General features: G+C 42.5%; 1 protein-coding gene across 3 annotated transcripts in view; it reads right to left on the bottom strand.

Moving 5' to 3' along the window:
- Nucleotides 1-3,500: 3,500 nt before the first annotated feature.
- The window catches only part of Grik4 (glutamate ionotropic receptor kainate type subunit 4), a 436,311-nt gene continuing 426,327 nt past the window's right edge, over nucleotides 3,501-13,484 (bottom strand). For 2 of the 3 annotated variants that reach the window (XM_087212564.1, XM_021249070.2), the window contains 2 exons: nucleotides 9,309-9,427; nucleotides 3,501-5,587 (listed from right to left, as the gene is read on the bottom strand). In XM_087212564.1, the coding sequence (XP_087068690.1) occupies nucleotides 5,231-5,587; nucleotides 9,309-9,427 (476 nt within the window). In that variant the 3' untranslated portion in view covers nucleotides 3,501-5,230. Of the gene's footprint in view, nucleotides 5,588-9,293; nucleotides 9,428-10,186; nucleotides 10,374-13,484 lie in introns of those variants that run through there. The other variant, XR_015451727.1, reaches the window with a different exon arrangement.

The following is a 13,484-nucleotide window of genomic DNA, read 5'->3' as shown; positions in this document are numbered from 1 at the left end:
GCTATAGGATTATAGACAGTGTAGAAATAGAAGTTACATTCTGTTATTTTTAATGGAAAAGCTTCTAAAAAATATAACCAGAACAATCCAAGTAGAATAACTTCCCAGGCAGACTCCTCTTGCTACAGATAACAGGATGGTTTAATAGACTGAAGAGAAATACAATTCCAAACATTCCTGTACATCAGAAATTTGGGGATTCTGTTCTGTATTAATTTCACATTGGCTCCAATCTTCACACGCCTTCCCCACAATTTTAAAACCACTTGATCCTTTTCTAAAAAGAGTTCATAATCCATTTCAGATGGTTGCATTGCTCATTTCAATCAGCCTTTTTGTATTCTGTAGGCTGAGGCCATTTGTCTCTGCAGCTAATTCCACTAATACAACTTGAAGAAGCCCAGGGATGAGATAGTGGCAAGAATCTCTAAATAGCATTGGTAGCAAGTTAGAATTTGCATCATAGGAGAGCCAGAATTCCCAAAAAGGTGTGCTGTGGGGGGGGCAGCAACAAAAAACTATTTTTTATCAGAGGAGGGCTGAATTCATCAACATGAATTAACCATATTTCATGCCATATGCAGCAACATCTTGTTTTTCCAGACATCAAAACCATTTTTAACAGCACAAAGACATAACTGCCTCCTCCACTAAACCTTCTCTTGTTCTCTTGACCACCTAGAATCCAGAGCCCCCTGAAATCCTACCTGGCTTATGTGCCAAACTCTATACCCTAGCACTTTGTTATTTTGTGGGGGGTTTTTGCCATTTTTTTATCGGTAAGTTTTGTCCTTTCGGGCAGAGTACTGATTCTTGTATTTATTTCTTCACTATTTCTCACAGACTCTAACACAGTGCTAGGTACTCCAGGCCACTTACCAACCCGAAAAAGTGCCAATAATCTGCCAAACTCTTCCATTCCTATTCCCCTTTGACTTTTCTGGTACAGCCCAGAGACATTAGGTTGGGCATAATAAATACCACATTGTGGACACTATTGAGCTAATTTTCAAGCAGGAGAACTTTTGCATTTGCATATTTAACCTCCATCCTCTATAATACAGACTGCAGTTAAATCTATAAGTAGGATCAAGTCCCCTCTCGTGACATCAGCCACAGGCTTCAGTAATTCCCAGCAAGGGAAATATTTGTGTGTACACATTTAATTAACATATGGACACATTATATGCTCAATTTCTTTACGTCTTTTGTACAGCCTCAACTTTTCTGCCACTTCTGGTCAGAGGGGTTGTTTTCCACTTTAACACATTGTAGCCTCTCTTCTTTCCTGATCTCAGCACAAGTTCTCCTGTTTGCTTCATAGTAAGATCAGTCATTTTCCATTCATCTTTCAGATTTGAAAATTAGTATGAAACTAATAAAACCAGTTGTAACAATTGTGCCAGAACTTCTCTTGCCTAGTTGCTCTTAAATAACAATGAGGTTGTTGACCACTTCAGTTCTAGAATTTGCAGGGTTTCTTCCCTCTCCCCTTTCTGGAAGCTGTAACTGGTTACAACTTTTATTTTCCTGCTATGAGAAAAATCTTGACAGAAAATCAGCACCAATCTTTGAGGCATACCAGAGGACATTCAAATTGTCAGCCCCAAGGCCACACTCTGTTTGGCTCTGGTAGGGACTTGCCTTTAGGGAGAAAGTCGCTTTTCATGGAAAGGCCTGAAAATTACTCAAAAAGCTCAAGGCAAGTTAAGATTCAATTTTTCTCTTGAGAAGGTCCCATAGGAAGCACTAGCTTTAAGCAAAAATCTTTCTGAAAGGATTCTTTCTGTGCATTTTCCAAACAGGCCTCTTTGTCGTTACCCCCAAGAGAGCTGACAACCATTTGGGAACCAAATCTCCCTTATCATTTCCAGACTACTTTACCTTGCTGTGAGCACCCCATTGGCAGGAGGGCCACAAATACCTCTCTCAAGCATCACTCCAACCAACAGTCTGCTGTGTCTGCAATGTCCCAGCCCTGTTCTGGCCTCCTACACCACAGGGAAGTGCCCCTTGGATTCCAAATGAAAATTAAGCTCCTTGGAATCCAAAACTAATAAACTTTCACAGAGTGGCCCCAGGTAGATTGGTTATCATGATATTTAAGTCTCACCTAACCAATAAGATAGCTGGTTGGCAAGTTCCCAGGATGAATATTCTCATATGAGCACTGGATTAGAGGAAGCCAAGATTTTCCGCCATCTACATGCTCAACTTACACCCCACCTAGGTTCTGAGGTAGAGATCTTGTGACGGTTGGGGCCCTGCAGAGCAATTAAAAGAAATAAAGCAAAGTATTATATTTTAATTGATGTAATCTTCAAGCTCCCAGTGGAATCTGGGGTGATATCTGACTAGAGTTACCCCAGGTATCAATAGATGACTATTCTGTAAAAGTGCATTGAGGAAGACAAAACCCCATGAATCCTGGACTTCATTAACATGTGTATCCATTTTGGGAGGGGGGATTGGCTCAGACTCCCAGGACTAAAAATTGAAAGAAGCCACCTAGATTTTCCTGGGATCTGAACAAAGAGTGGAATGGGGTGGGGGAGTGTGAGAGAGGTAGAAAAAGAGAGACAGAGAGAGGGCAGGTGGAGGGGAAGGCACAAAGTGAATTTCTAGTTTATTTGCTTTTAGAGTCTGGTGCCTGGATATTAGACACACTGAACCACACTTTCCAAACCAAAACAGCTTCCACCCGTCACTAACATTTCAGGGTTTGTTTCTGTTTTATTGTAAATATTCTAGTTGAAGAAAGATAGACGAGAAAAAAATTGCTTTATACAGTACACAGAGTCAGATAGAAACTACACAATGGAGAAGAAAGCCAACAACCAACAGATAAAAAGGGGAGACAAACCAAGAAAGGCTGCAAATTCACACTGTAGCTGGAGGGAGGTGCAACAACTGTGTCAGCAGCTAAGAGAAACCGCCTAGCGCTGTCAGTCTCAACTTTATTCCACAAGGTGAGGGAAACATTTATAAATGATGCATGGGGACATTTATTTCACGAATCCATTTAAAAAGTCTGCTATTGATCAAGATATCCTACTCATAAAAATGTGTTGTTTTTTTTTTAAAAAAAAAACAAAACAGAAAACCTTTCCAGTCTCAGTGTGATTTGGCAGGAGGGACCAGAGAGTCAGAAGCAAGGGATGGAGCTGCAGGATGGAGCAGTGTGGCGCCACTGGGGTCTGTGGCCAGTTGGCCTTCCAGTGCCCTTCCCACCAATACATGTTTCTTCCCGGAGTTTGAGGCAAGGTTCAAAAAGTACATAAGTGTCCTACACATCTTACTATCACTGCATGGTTACAGAAAAAAAAAAATTTAAAAGGATTCAAATTTATGAAAGGGCAGAGGTCAGCTGAGGGCAGAACTGCATCCTGAATAGGAATAATCAGAGTACTCCCTTGGCCCCCAGGATGGCAGCTCTTACTAGATGTCCTGGCCCAAAGAGGATGCTGACCTACCCAAACAGGAAAAGCATGGAACTGAGCTTATCATCTCCAAAAATGTCTTTATTTTAGTACATTCAAAACAGAAGCTATGTGAGGACAACTCCATTCAAGGTGGTGGTGGCAGCAGTGGAGGTGGTGGCGGCGACTGTTTATTTTTCTCTCCCTCCGAATTTTGTTTACAATCAGAAATTGCATAGAAATGGTTTTCCATCAGAAAATGACAACTCTCTGTGTGAAACTCCCAAGTGGTGATGTCAAGCATAGGTGGAGCAGCTGCTGGGAAGCCTCATCCCTCTCTTCAGGTGAGTACTCTGGACCCTGTAGACTTCTTACAAGCAGAGCAGTGACCAGAAACACTTGATAACCCAGAAAGCATCCGTGTATGAACTCCTACTCTGTTGGAACAGAAATCAGATGCTTCGTACCTAAAGTCACACAAAGTGGGTGGGTGGCTGCTGCCCAAAGCTGTGGTCAAGACCCCAAAATCCCTCCTTCCCAGGCTTGTGATTGGCTAAGAGAATCTATTCCTCTTCCATAAACCTGGCAAATTCTTGATTGCTTAAGGTCTTTCCATTTAATAAACAGACACACAAAGACACACACGCACACACGCACACACTCAGATCTCACATCACAGTAGGAAGAAATCACCCAGTCCATGATTGCATTGAGGATGGGGCATCTTAGGCAGCTACTGAGTTTGGTTAAAATGAAATGCAGTTAATAAAGTATGCACCATTGCAACGCAGTGGTCCTGTCCTTCCTCTTCTGTGAGCAGCAAGTTGCAGTGGAAGCCAGGCCAAATTATACCCACTCTCTCTGCTCCTTAACAAGGCCCATGATGCTGTGTGTACTGTTTTCCTCCCTCATTTGTCTTCAGAAACCACATTTACAAAAGACCAAACCCAACCCAGTAATAGTGAAAGTCCAAAAGTAAAGAGAAAGAAAAGACAGATTAACCTGTGAAATCGGAGACATTTCAGGTCTCTCCAAGTAAACTATGGGTTAATTGCTTTTTGGCATTTAAAATCGCTTTAATGGACTTTCACAGAGACTCCCTCTGCTTCTTTCTCCAGTGCCTCGTCCTACACTGCTCCTGTAGGTTCCCAACCAACACAGCGGGCAGAGTTCAGCACCTGAAATCAGATGCAGTGGGGACTTCTATCCCAGAATGGAGGAGAAAGCAATAGGGATTATTTAGGCTTCCATTTCCTAACCCAACTTCTCCCTCCAAAAAAACTACAAAACAAGTAAAGAGGACTGAGAGGGCGACAAAAGAAAAGGAGGGAGGGAAAAAAAAGAACATTAACAAAAATATACAAATCCAGAAAAGAAAAACTTCCCTGTTGACTTTAATTTTTCTTTTTTTCCTGTGAGAACTAGACCCAGGATACGAACAATAGCCCCTTCCTGGGCGGAAGTTCAACTGATGATTCCATCAACTCGTTGGACTGGTCTGGGCAGGGCCCCCCACCCCAGACTCTGTTATTCGGGAGGGAAAAGCCCACTGGGAGAAGATGGGTCCTTGCGCCCAAGAGGAACACTATCCCTTTGCCACTTGGTTGCGGCGTCTCTGGGTGGACCCGATCCCCGACCGGGCACTGTGTGTCTCTGGCTGGGGCGTCAGGCTCTTTGACCATTTTGTAAAGTGACTGGATCCCAAATCCGGGGAGAAGCGTGGCTGCTGTACAAGTCCGAGCTCCCCGCGACAGCGGCGCCGGTCCTGCCCTGCGGCCTCCCCACCTGGCTCCGCGTCGGTGGTCGCCGGGCTACTCCGGCTCGCTGCTGTTGGTGGTCTTCTCCCACTCCAGGCTCTCCTCGCTGCGGGCCGGGGACGGCCGCGCTCGCAGTCCCTGGAAGCGGCGGCACTCGGGGCAGACACGGATATGCGTGCAGCCGCGGGCCACCAGGGCCGCCTCCTGGGCCAGTCTCTGCGCCAGCTGGTCGGGCTCCCCGGCCCCGCACAGCTTCCCATTGCTGAGTGTCGCGGTGCCGCGGGGCCGCCGCTCTTCCGGGATAGGAGGCCGGGGCTGCGGGATCCCAGCGCGCCGCCGGCGAGGATGGATACTGTCCTGACACAGGATGATGCTGCGCAGCTCAGTCACCATCTCCTGGCAGACAGACACCTAGAGGAGACAGGGAGGTCATGGCCAGCCTCTCAGCGCCAGCCCCAGGAGTCCCTAAGAGTCGGTGGGGCTGGGGCCTGAGACCAGGGCTCACGGAATCACATCATCTTAGGTATGAGAGCCTCTCAATCCAACACCTCTCTTCCCACCTCACTTAAGGTTCAAAAGCTCTGCCACCTGGCTGTCCATTCTTCCAACACCGCCTAAGACAATGAGCTCACCATCTTGGGAAAGACCTTGTACCACTTTCCCCATATCCATTAATGCCTGCTTCCTTCTACTGCGTTAATTTCTATCCCTGAAATTTTCTTCCACTGATCCTAGTTGTAACTAATTTAGACTTTGAAGCCTACAACAAAAAACCCTCTACCACCTCAGTCACTCAAGTCTCTACCATGTTGTTTTCAGGCCAAAGACTCTCATTTCTTTTATCTAATCGTGATGAGTAGAAATGATGCATTCTGATAATTATTAAACGAAGAGCAACCATTGCTACTATAGGTCCAAAATCTTCTAATACAGACACTAGGCTCCAGCTGTTTCAAAATTTGGAATACATTGGATTTCAGGAAGGTAATACAATGCACAAAGGATATACAATGGGTCTAGGGCTAACTCCAGATTCAAACACAGTAATATTTCTGTAGCAAAATGTGAGAATGATCACTCTGAGTGAGATAAAGACCATAAACATTAGTTAAGTCAAGTTTTATCACTGAATATATTTGCATCAAACTTATATATAAAGAGCTTGGAAGTTTCCAAGCTTTGGGGAGTTTAAGAATTGTGGATGAAGAATCATGAGCCTGTTTTACCACTATTATTCTAGCCGCTTCCCAAATGTGCAAATGCAGGCTCAGGAAGGTTATATATTTTGTCAACAATTAACTAATAAACAGCTGGCTGAGAATTTGCATTTAAACCTATCTAATTCCAAGGCCCATGCATGCTTGGTTGAGTTCTCATCTCTGAGTGTGAAAGGCCATTTTCCTCAACCATGATGGTAGAAGAACCTCCTGTTCTTCCATGTTTTCTCTCCCAGTTCTATCAACAGGACAGCTGTTCAACCATAGCCAAAGAACCAGCAGAGCTTTTATTCTTTATGTTAGCAACTGAGAATGCTCTAACTTTCTCTGAGTTTGTTGGTGTTCAGCCATGGGTGAATTATTGGGAGAAAAACCAAATGTAAAGAAGCTACAGATAGTAACATGTCATTGAATATGACCTGCTTTAGGACTTGAGACCTAGATTTTAGACCAGTTACTAAATAGCAGAGATTATTGGTAAGTCACTTAACCTCTAGTTACTATGACAAGAAAAATTTCCCTGCCTGCCTAGTCCATCACATGTGACAAAAATAAAACAACATATAGTTGCTGACTGACTAAACTGTGTCAAGCACTGTGCTTTACAGTGAATATAGAGATAAAAGACACAGCTCTTCAGGCACCTCAATGTCTAGTCACTGTAACATAGTGTGTAAGTGCTCCATGCCTAGTTACAATGGTGTTGGGAAGGAGAAGGAATCAAGAGCTCTACTGATCCAGGGGAGAAGGCAGGAGAGATGAGGAAGGTTTCACAAGGAAGGGATCACCTGAACTTATGGAATCAGTAAGTATCACTGTCATTTAGTGAGTGGGCAAAAGTAGGGCTCCAGTAGAGTTGGTGAGAGGAGTATGAGAAGACCCAAGAAAGCTTGGTGCTGCACAAGGCAAGGGAGGGGAGAGATTCTGGAAGGAGCTGTCCACTCTTCAAGGGGCACACTGAGATCCAATAAGGCCCAGTGGATTCTCTTTGTTTTTGTCCTTTGAGAAAATAGGTTGGATCGTTTAGCAATGGCCTTCAGTGTAGAGTTGGAGTGAAGTCAGCTGGGCCTGGATTAAGGACCAAATGGAAGGTAAGGAAAGAGAAACTGACAGTATATTCAGATCTCCTTGGTTTGGAAGAAAGGAAGGATAGAACAATAATCATATTGCAATTATTTTTGAAATATGGTTAACAAGAGCATATTTATAGATTCTAATCAGGAAGAAAAATACAGGAGACATAGAGGATAAACCTAGAGCACAAGGGATGCTGGAGAAACACAGTGAATGTTTAAAGTTTTTAAAAATTACATTAAAAGGCACATGGCCACTACTCCCCCTTATTCAGACACCCTCATCCCATCATTCTTGCTACTTTCTAAAGCAGTTCTGGAAGTCCTCTTTCATGACTGTCTTTAAGCAGTATGACAAAAAACACTGTCAGTGTTGCTGCTGAGTGCCAACCAACAGAAGAGCAGGAATTAAACGTTACAGCATGTCATGATCCACCTTATTCACCTGAGCTGGTATCATGTGACTTCTGGCTTTTCCTAAAACTCAAAATGACCATGAAACAGAAACATTATGAATCAATTCAGGACATCAATCAGCTAAAATTGCACAATTAAACATACTTTATGAAAAAGGATTTCCAGAACTGCCTCAGAAAGTGGCAAGAATGATGGGATAAGTGTGTTCAAAGTGAGGGGAAGTCCTTTGAGGAGGATTAGCATCAGTATCTCTTTTATTGTAATAAATTTTATTTAAACACACATTTTTCCATCACATCTCATAGCTGAGGAATGGCAAGATCAAGGATGAGACAAGAGGAGAACAGGACATCTGCTGTAGCTGCAGGGGTGGGTGCCATAGTTATGTATACATTTTTAGGTAGTGATTTTAATTTGGGGCTATTCACTCCTGATTTCTTGGGGAGGCTGGAATGTAACAGTAAGCTCTATGCTTGCAGGACCGGAAAACATGAGGACTGAGTGAGATGGCACAGGACTACTGTGAGGATGGGAAATAGGCTCAGCCCAGAAGAGGAAAAGGCCTGGCAGGCAGAGCTGTGTTGAGGTCCCATGTGAGGTAGAACTCCACAGGCTTCTAAGGGATGAGCCACACAGTCTTGAGATGTTTCTGCATCAGCAAGAAGGGAAAGGGGCTTCAGGAAGATCCAGAGGTGGGAGCTTGAGGTAAAGGTTAATGTACTTTTATTTTTTTTGGTACTGGGAATCAAACTCAGGACCCTGAGCTTGCGAGGCAGGTGCAGTGCCTCTGAGCTAAATCCCTAGCCCCAAGACTAATGTACTTTTAAAAGTCTCATAATGCAATTAACATGAAAGGATTTGTATACTTTTTCTGGAGTGGAAGAGAAGAATGTTAAAAAACAGAGTCATCTTTCTTTTCAGTCTCTTCCTTCAGTGTAAAATTTATAATAACCTACCTCTAGGTCCCAAGTAGGGAACGAAATTTACTCAAAATCCTTGAGAAGGAAGATCTAAATTTTGGGTTCCTGTACATTGGGATATCTCAAAGGGCAAAAACATTCAAAATGGAAGGAATGAGTCTGTATTTTCCATTAGTAACCTGGTACTTCTAAGTATACACCTACACATTTACTATGCTACAGCTTGAATTATTGTTCCAGAAAACTCTTTTCATACACATCTTTCACATATGTATTTGCTATGCTGTTTCAAAGAAAAATCAGGAGCCCAGAGAGACCAGTACCCTTTCCATGGCTGTGTAATTAGTGGGTGATAAAGTATTAACCCAGAACTCGTACCTTGGGGAAGTGGATTCTTTCCACTGTGCTCTCCTGGGCATGGTTCTGTGGATTTCACAGGTCCTGTCTAAAACACAAACCTGTACCCACTGCCAGCACTGTAGGCCACACCCTTTTGGAAGTTTACCTCAGTTGCTTCTGAGTGTCTGAGAGTCCATAAAAACTCCAACATTGCCATAAAAATGGCCACGATTAAGCCACAAATAAGAACCACAAAGATTCCACCAATATTCTCCATTCCCAGACCTGTAAGAAAGTGAATAAACAAAAATGATTGTGAAAGAACAAGAGGCACAATAATTCTACCATCAACAACAATATTAATCTCATTTAAACTGTGAGATCTCAAGTCTTGTAGATGTTTTGGAAAGACATTGCTGAAAAAGATTTAATTAATTGTTTGAAAAAAATTCAGTGTAGCTGGAATAAAGTGGGGGAGGGAGCTCTAGCTGCCAATGAGGGAGACTAGAGAAGCTACAGCAGAGTATCTGGGGCCAGGAGGTAAAGATCATTATAAGAAAAGGGTGCAGGCAAAATTTGATTTAGCTTACAGCTATATGAAACCAAAATATCTGTAAATGCTAGCAGGCTCATAAAGACTTGTCAATCAATCTTCTTAATACTGTGTTTGTGTACTATAACGCAACTGTTCTGGATGGAAAAAATTTATGTTTACTACTGTCAACACGTTACAACTTGAGCAGCCCTAATCCAAAAATCTGAACCTTTGAGCACTAGTGTGATGCTCAAGAAGTTTCTGATTTTGGAGCATTTTGCATTTCCAATTTTTAGATTAACAATGCTCAAGTGGCACATATTACAAAATCTGAAGAACTGAAATTTGAAACACTTCCAAGCATTTTTTTGAATAAGGGATACTCAACAAGTTACTATAAGACCTACTTGGAAAGTAAAGCTTTCTATCTTACAGACTATCGGTTCTCAAACCTGGCTGTGATCAGAACTTCCTGGAAAGCTTATTAAAAACAGATTCCCAGTCCTTACCCCAGATCTAGTGAGTCAGTATCTCTGAAGATGGGCTCAGGAATCTGTATTTTAAAACAAGTTTCCCAGGTGATATCTTTTTAGTCAGTCAGGCCTACAATTAGTTTGCAAATTGGTGTCTCCAGAAGCATTGTACAAGTTTTCAAGCTTGTTGAAGTCTGGTTGTATCCTCATTGCCTCATGATACCTGAAGTATAAAATATACTCAATACATTTTATAGAATGATATGACTATATCATTTGCAAAGCGTCCAACAGTGAGTTTAGCTATGTAACTAAATGCTTTTTGGGGGGCACCAGAGAAACCCAAACTTTAGGAGGAGTGTCATAAACACATGAAACCTTCATTCAACAGGGGCCACAATCATAAATCACAAGACATATTTTATCCAGGAAAATGCCAAGAGGGACACTTATATCTTGTGCTGTTCATAATGCTTGCACATTGGAATGTTCGTTCAATCATCATGAACACAGACAGGGCTATGCTGTTGTCAAGGAAAGCAAGTTTCACATAGCACTACAAAATGAGCCACAAGTAAGGAACAGAGATTAGATGCTGCCTTCTGCACCCTGGCAAGCTGGAAAAATACCGCTGGCTGGCTATTTCAAGATGTGTTGAGCTTCCTCCCACAAAGCCCCAAGTGGGTGTCTGTTGTTTTTGTTTTTAAAATAACAGACAGAATACAGTAGCAGTACCTGCTTTCACTGGGAATCCTCTTGTGATGGTTTTGAGGACTTACACAACAAATGAATCAAATGAATTATTGATTCTGGTTTATACAGCCACCATAGTCAACTCTTGTGTTCCTGTGTGAATGCAGGAACCACTATCTTGAATAAGCAAAACAGGAGATCATTAAAGATAGGGAATCGTTCCAGGATGAAGGTGCTTTGGTTCATGTGAACACCTGCTCCTCTCACCTGCAGCCATTTGAGAAAGTATCTTGTGACCCTGAGCATCAGGAGCCACATGAATAGGAACAACAAGGGACACCAAAGAGGGAATACACATTTAAATGAGTCTGGCTGGGGTTTGTGGGCAAGTGCTCCAGTTCAAGCTTTGGGAACAGCAAGAACTGGGGTATTAGGATGTGTTCAATGCATCACAGACAAACTAGTTTCTCTAGCCAGGCCCTGTGAAGAGGAAGTAACAACAGTGATACTAAGGACAGCCACTTGCTCAGGTAGAAAGATCTCAGATGACTTGTACGCTGGGACTCCCCTATCACTTCAGGGGGGATAGAAAAAATGACTAGGCCTCCTTGAAGGGTTTCCCCCTTTTCTTGGTTCTGAAAGGGTGTGTTCCTTCTTCTCCTGGGTCTCATTCTGCCACCTGCACTCTAGCTGCATTCCCTGCCTCCCTGTCAGTCACCACCAAGTCCTCCAATCTCTTTCTCCCTACTCATTTTTTCTCACCCATGTTACTCTCTCCTTCAAGAAGAAATATCTTTCTGACCCCTTTGATTCTGTCTAATCAACATTCCTTCTCTCTCTTTTCTGTCATAGTCAAGCTTTTTGAAAGCATTGTCTACATTAGAGCCAGTTTAAGACATTCTAAAAGCCCTTAAAATGCTTACCGTTGGAGGCCCCTTCCCACATAAAAGTAGGTAAGAGAAAGTGCACATCTTAAATTAAATGCATTTCAACAATTTTGCTTCTGATATTACTGAGTGGCAAGAAACAGTTAATTTACAATTGGCTGCAATTTCTCAGCAAACAGTGTGCATACAAGGGAATGTCTGCAAAATGAGAAAATCTAACCAAAAATTGTCTCTAAATGTGATGAAGTTTTTACCAATATTAAATTTAAAAATTAATGAAGTTGAAACAATATTCCATTTGGGAGATATTTAATTAAACATGTCTTAATTTAATTTTGCAGTTTTCTTTTTGTATCAGGAAGCCAATACATGTTTTCAGGCCTCAAGCATAATTTGGACACCTGAAAAGCTGTTAGACCCCTGGTGCTCTGTCTACAGTATCTAAAGGAGAAAATGATTCTGTGCTAAATCGACTTTTGTTCCTCCTATTCACTCCTCATCCCAGGCAATTTTGCCTTGCACCACTAAAACTGCTCTCACCATTTTGTTTCTAATCTACTGGAAAATTTCCAAGCCTGATTTTGTACAACCTCTCTTAGCACTTCATATTGTCAATCACACCCACTTCTTGGTTTTCATAAAGCCGTCGCCTGCTCCTCTTTTCCAGTCTTACATCTTTGCTTGCTCTGGGAACATTCTTGCCTCATTGTTCTACATTTGGCCTTTTGCCCCTCCTCTACGCACTGGCTACTTGTGATTTACTTCCTAAATGCTTTTCAACTTCTTATCCTTCTCTCCATCCCTCCTATCATCTAACTCTTGCTTGGACTATTGCAGCAGCCTCTGAAATGATTTCCCTGCTTGGAGCTGCTTCCTCTTCAACTCTGCCTGAGTTGTCTTGCTGAAATGTAAAATCTGGCTGTGGTATGTCTTCTAGTATCACAGCACTGTTTATAGTTCCTAGCACATGTTATTGTTGCTCCTACCTCTGTACCTGTACTCCTGTTAGCACATTCGCCTGGAATTACAGACCTGTCTAACCTCAGTCCTTTCCTAAAAGGCTCAGCTCCAGGGTCACTTCCTCCAAGGGCCCTCTGATCTTACCTGACCCTGTTAGCTATTCTGCTCTTGTGTTTCACAAAACACATTGAATATCACTCCAGTCATGTAAAAAGTACATTAAGGTTATACATCAGAATTTCCTTGAGGGAAGAATCAGTCATATCACCCATAGCCTTGTTTAATCTTATAACCCACAATCATGGTACCTGACCCACAAGGGGAACTCAACTAATGTGTTGAAAGAATGAGCAGAAAGAAAGAGGATAAAGACATTCCAGATGTACAGGGCTGCATTACCAAAAGCTCTGGATCCATATTGTGATATGTGTACATTTCCTAATTAAATTTTGTTTGGCATAATAGCAAATTTTGCAATTGCCATTGAGGAATTCAGGCAGATGACCAAGACTGCCCTGGCCAAAGGGGGACTGAACGTTGACATGGGTAATACACAACACAGATGTCCTGTGTTGGGTGGGGAAAGTAAAAAATGGGCATGTGATCTGTACTGGGATAACTCTGAATCTTTCAGAGTAAGCTTCTTGGAAGAGCTAAAGTTTGAACAAGATGCTGGTAGACACCATGTGTCACCGCGTTGGTCCCCCAGTCTTTCTTTCCCAGCTCCTCAAATTTCTGGCCCAGCATGTTAATCATGACTGTTGCTTGAGCATGTCAGTTCCTGGCTGAGTAAG

Source organism: Heterocephalus glaber, unplaced genomic scaffold (assembly GCF_053883595.1).
Source record: "Heterocephalus glaber isolate CG9 unplaced genomic scaffold, H.glaber_assembly_v1.0 deba00001431, whole genome shotgun sequence".
NCBI lineage: Eukaryota > Metazoa > Chordata > Mammalia > Rodentia > Bathyergidae > Heterocephalus > Heterocephalus glaber.
The sequence above is the reverse complement of the archived record's forward strand: the minus strand, read 5'-3'. Positions and strand labels throughout refer to the sequence as shown.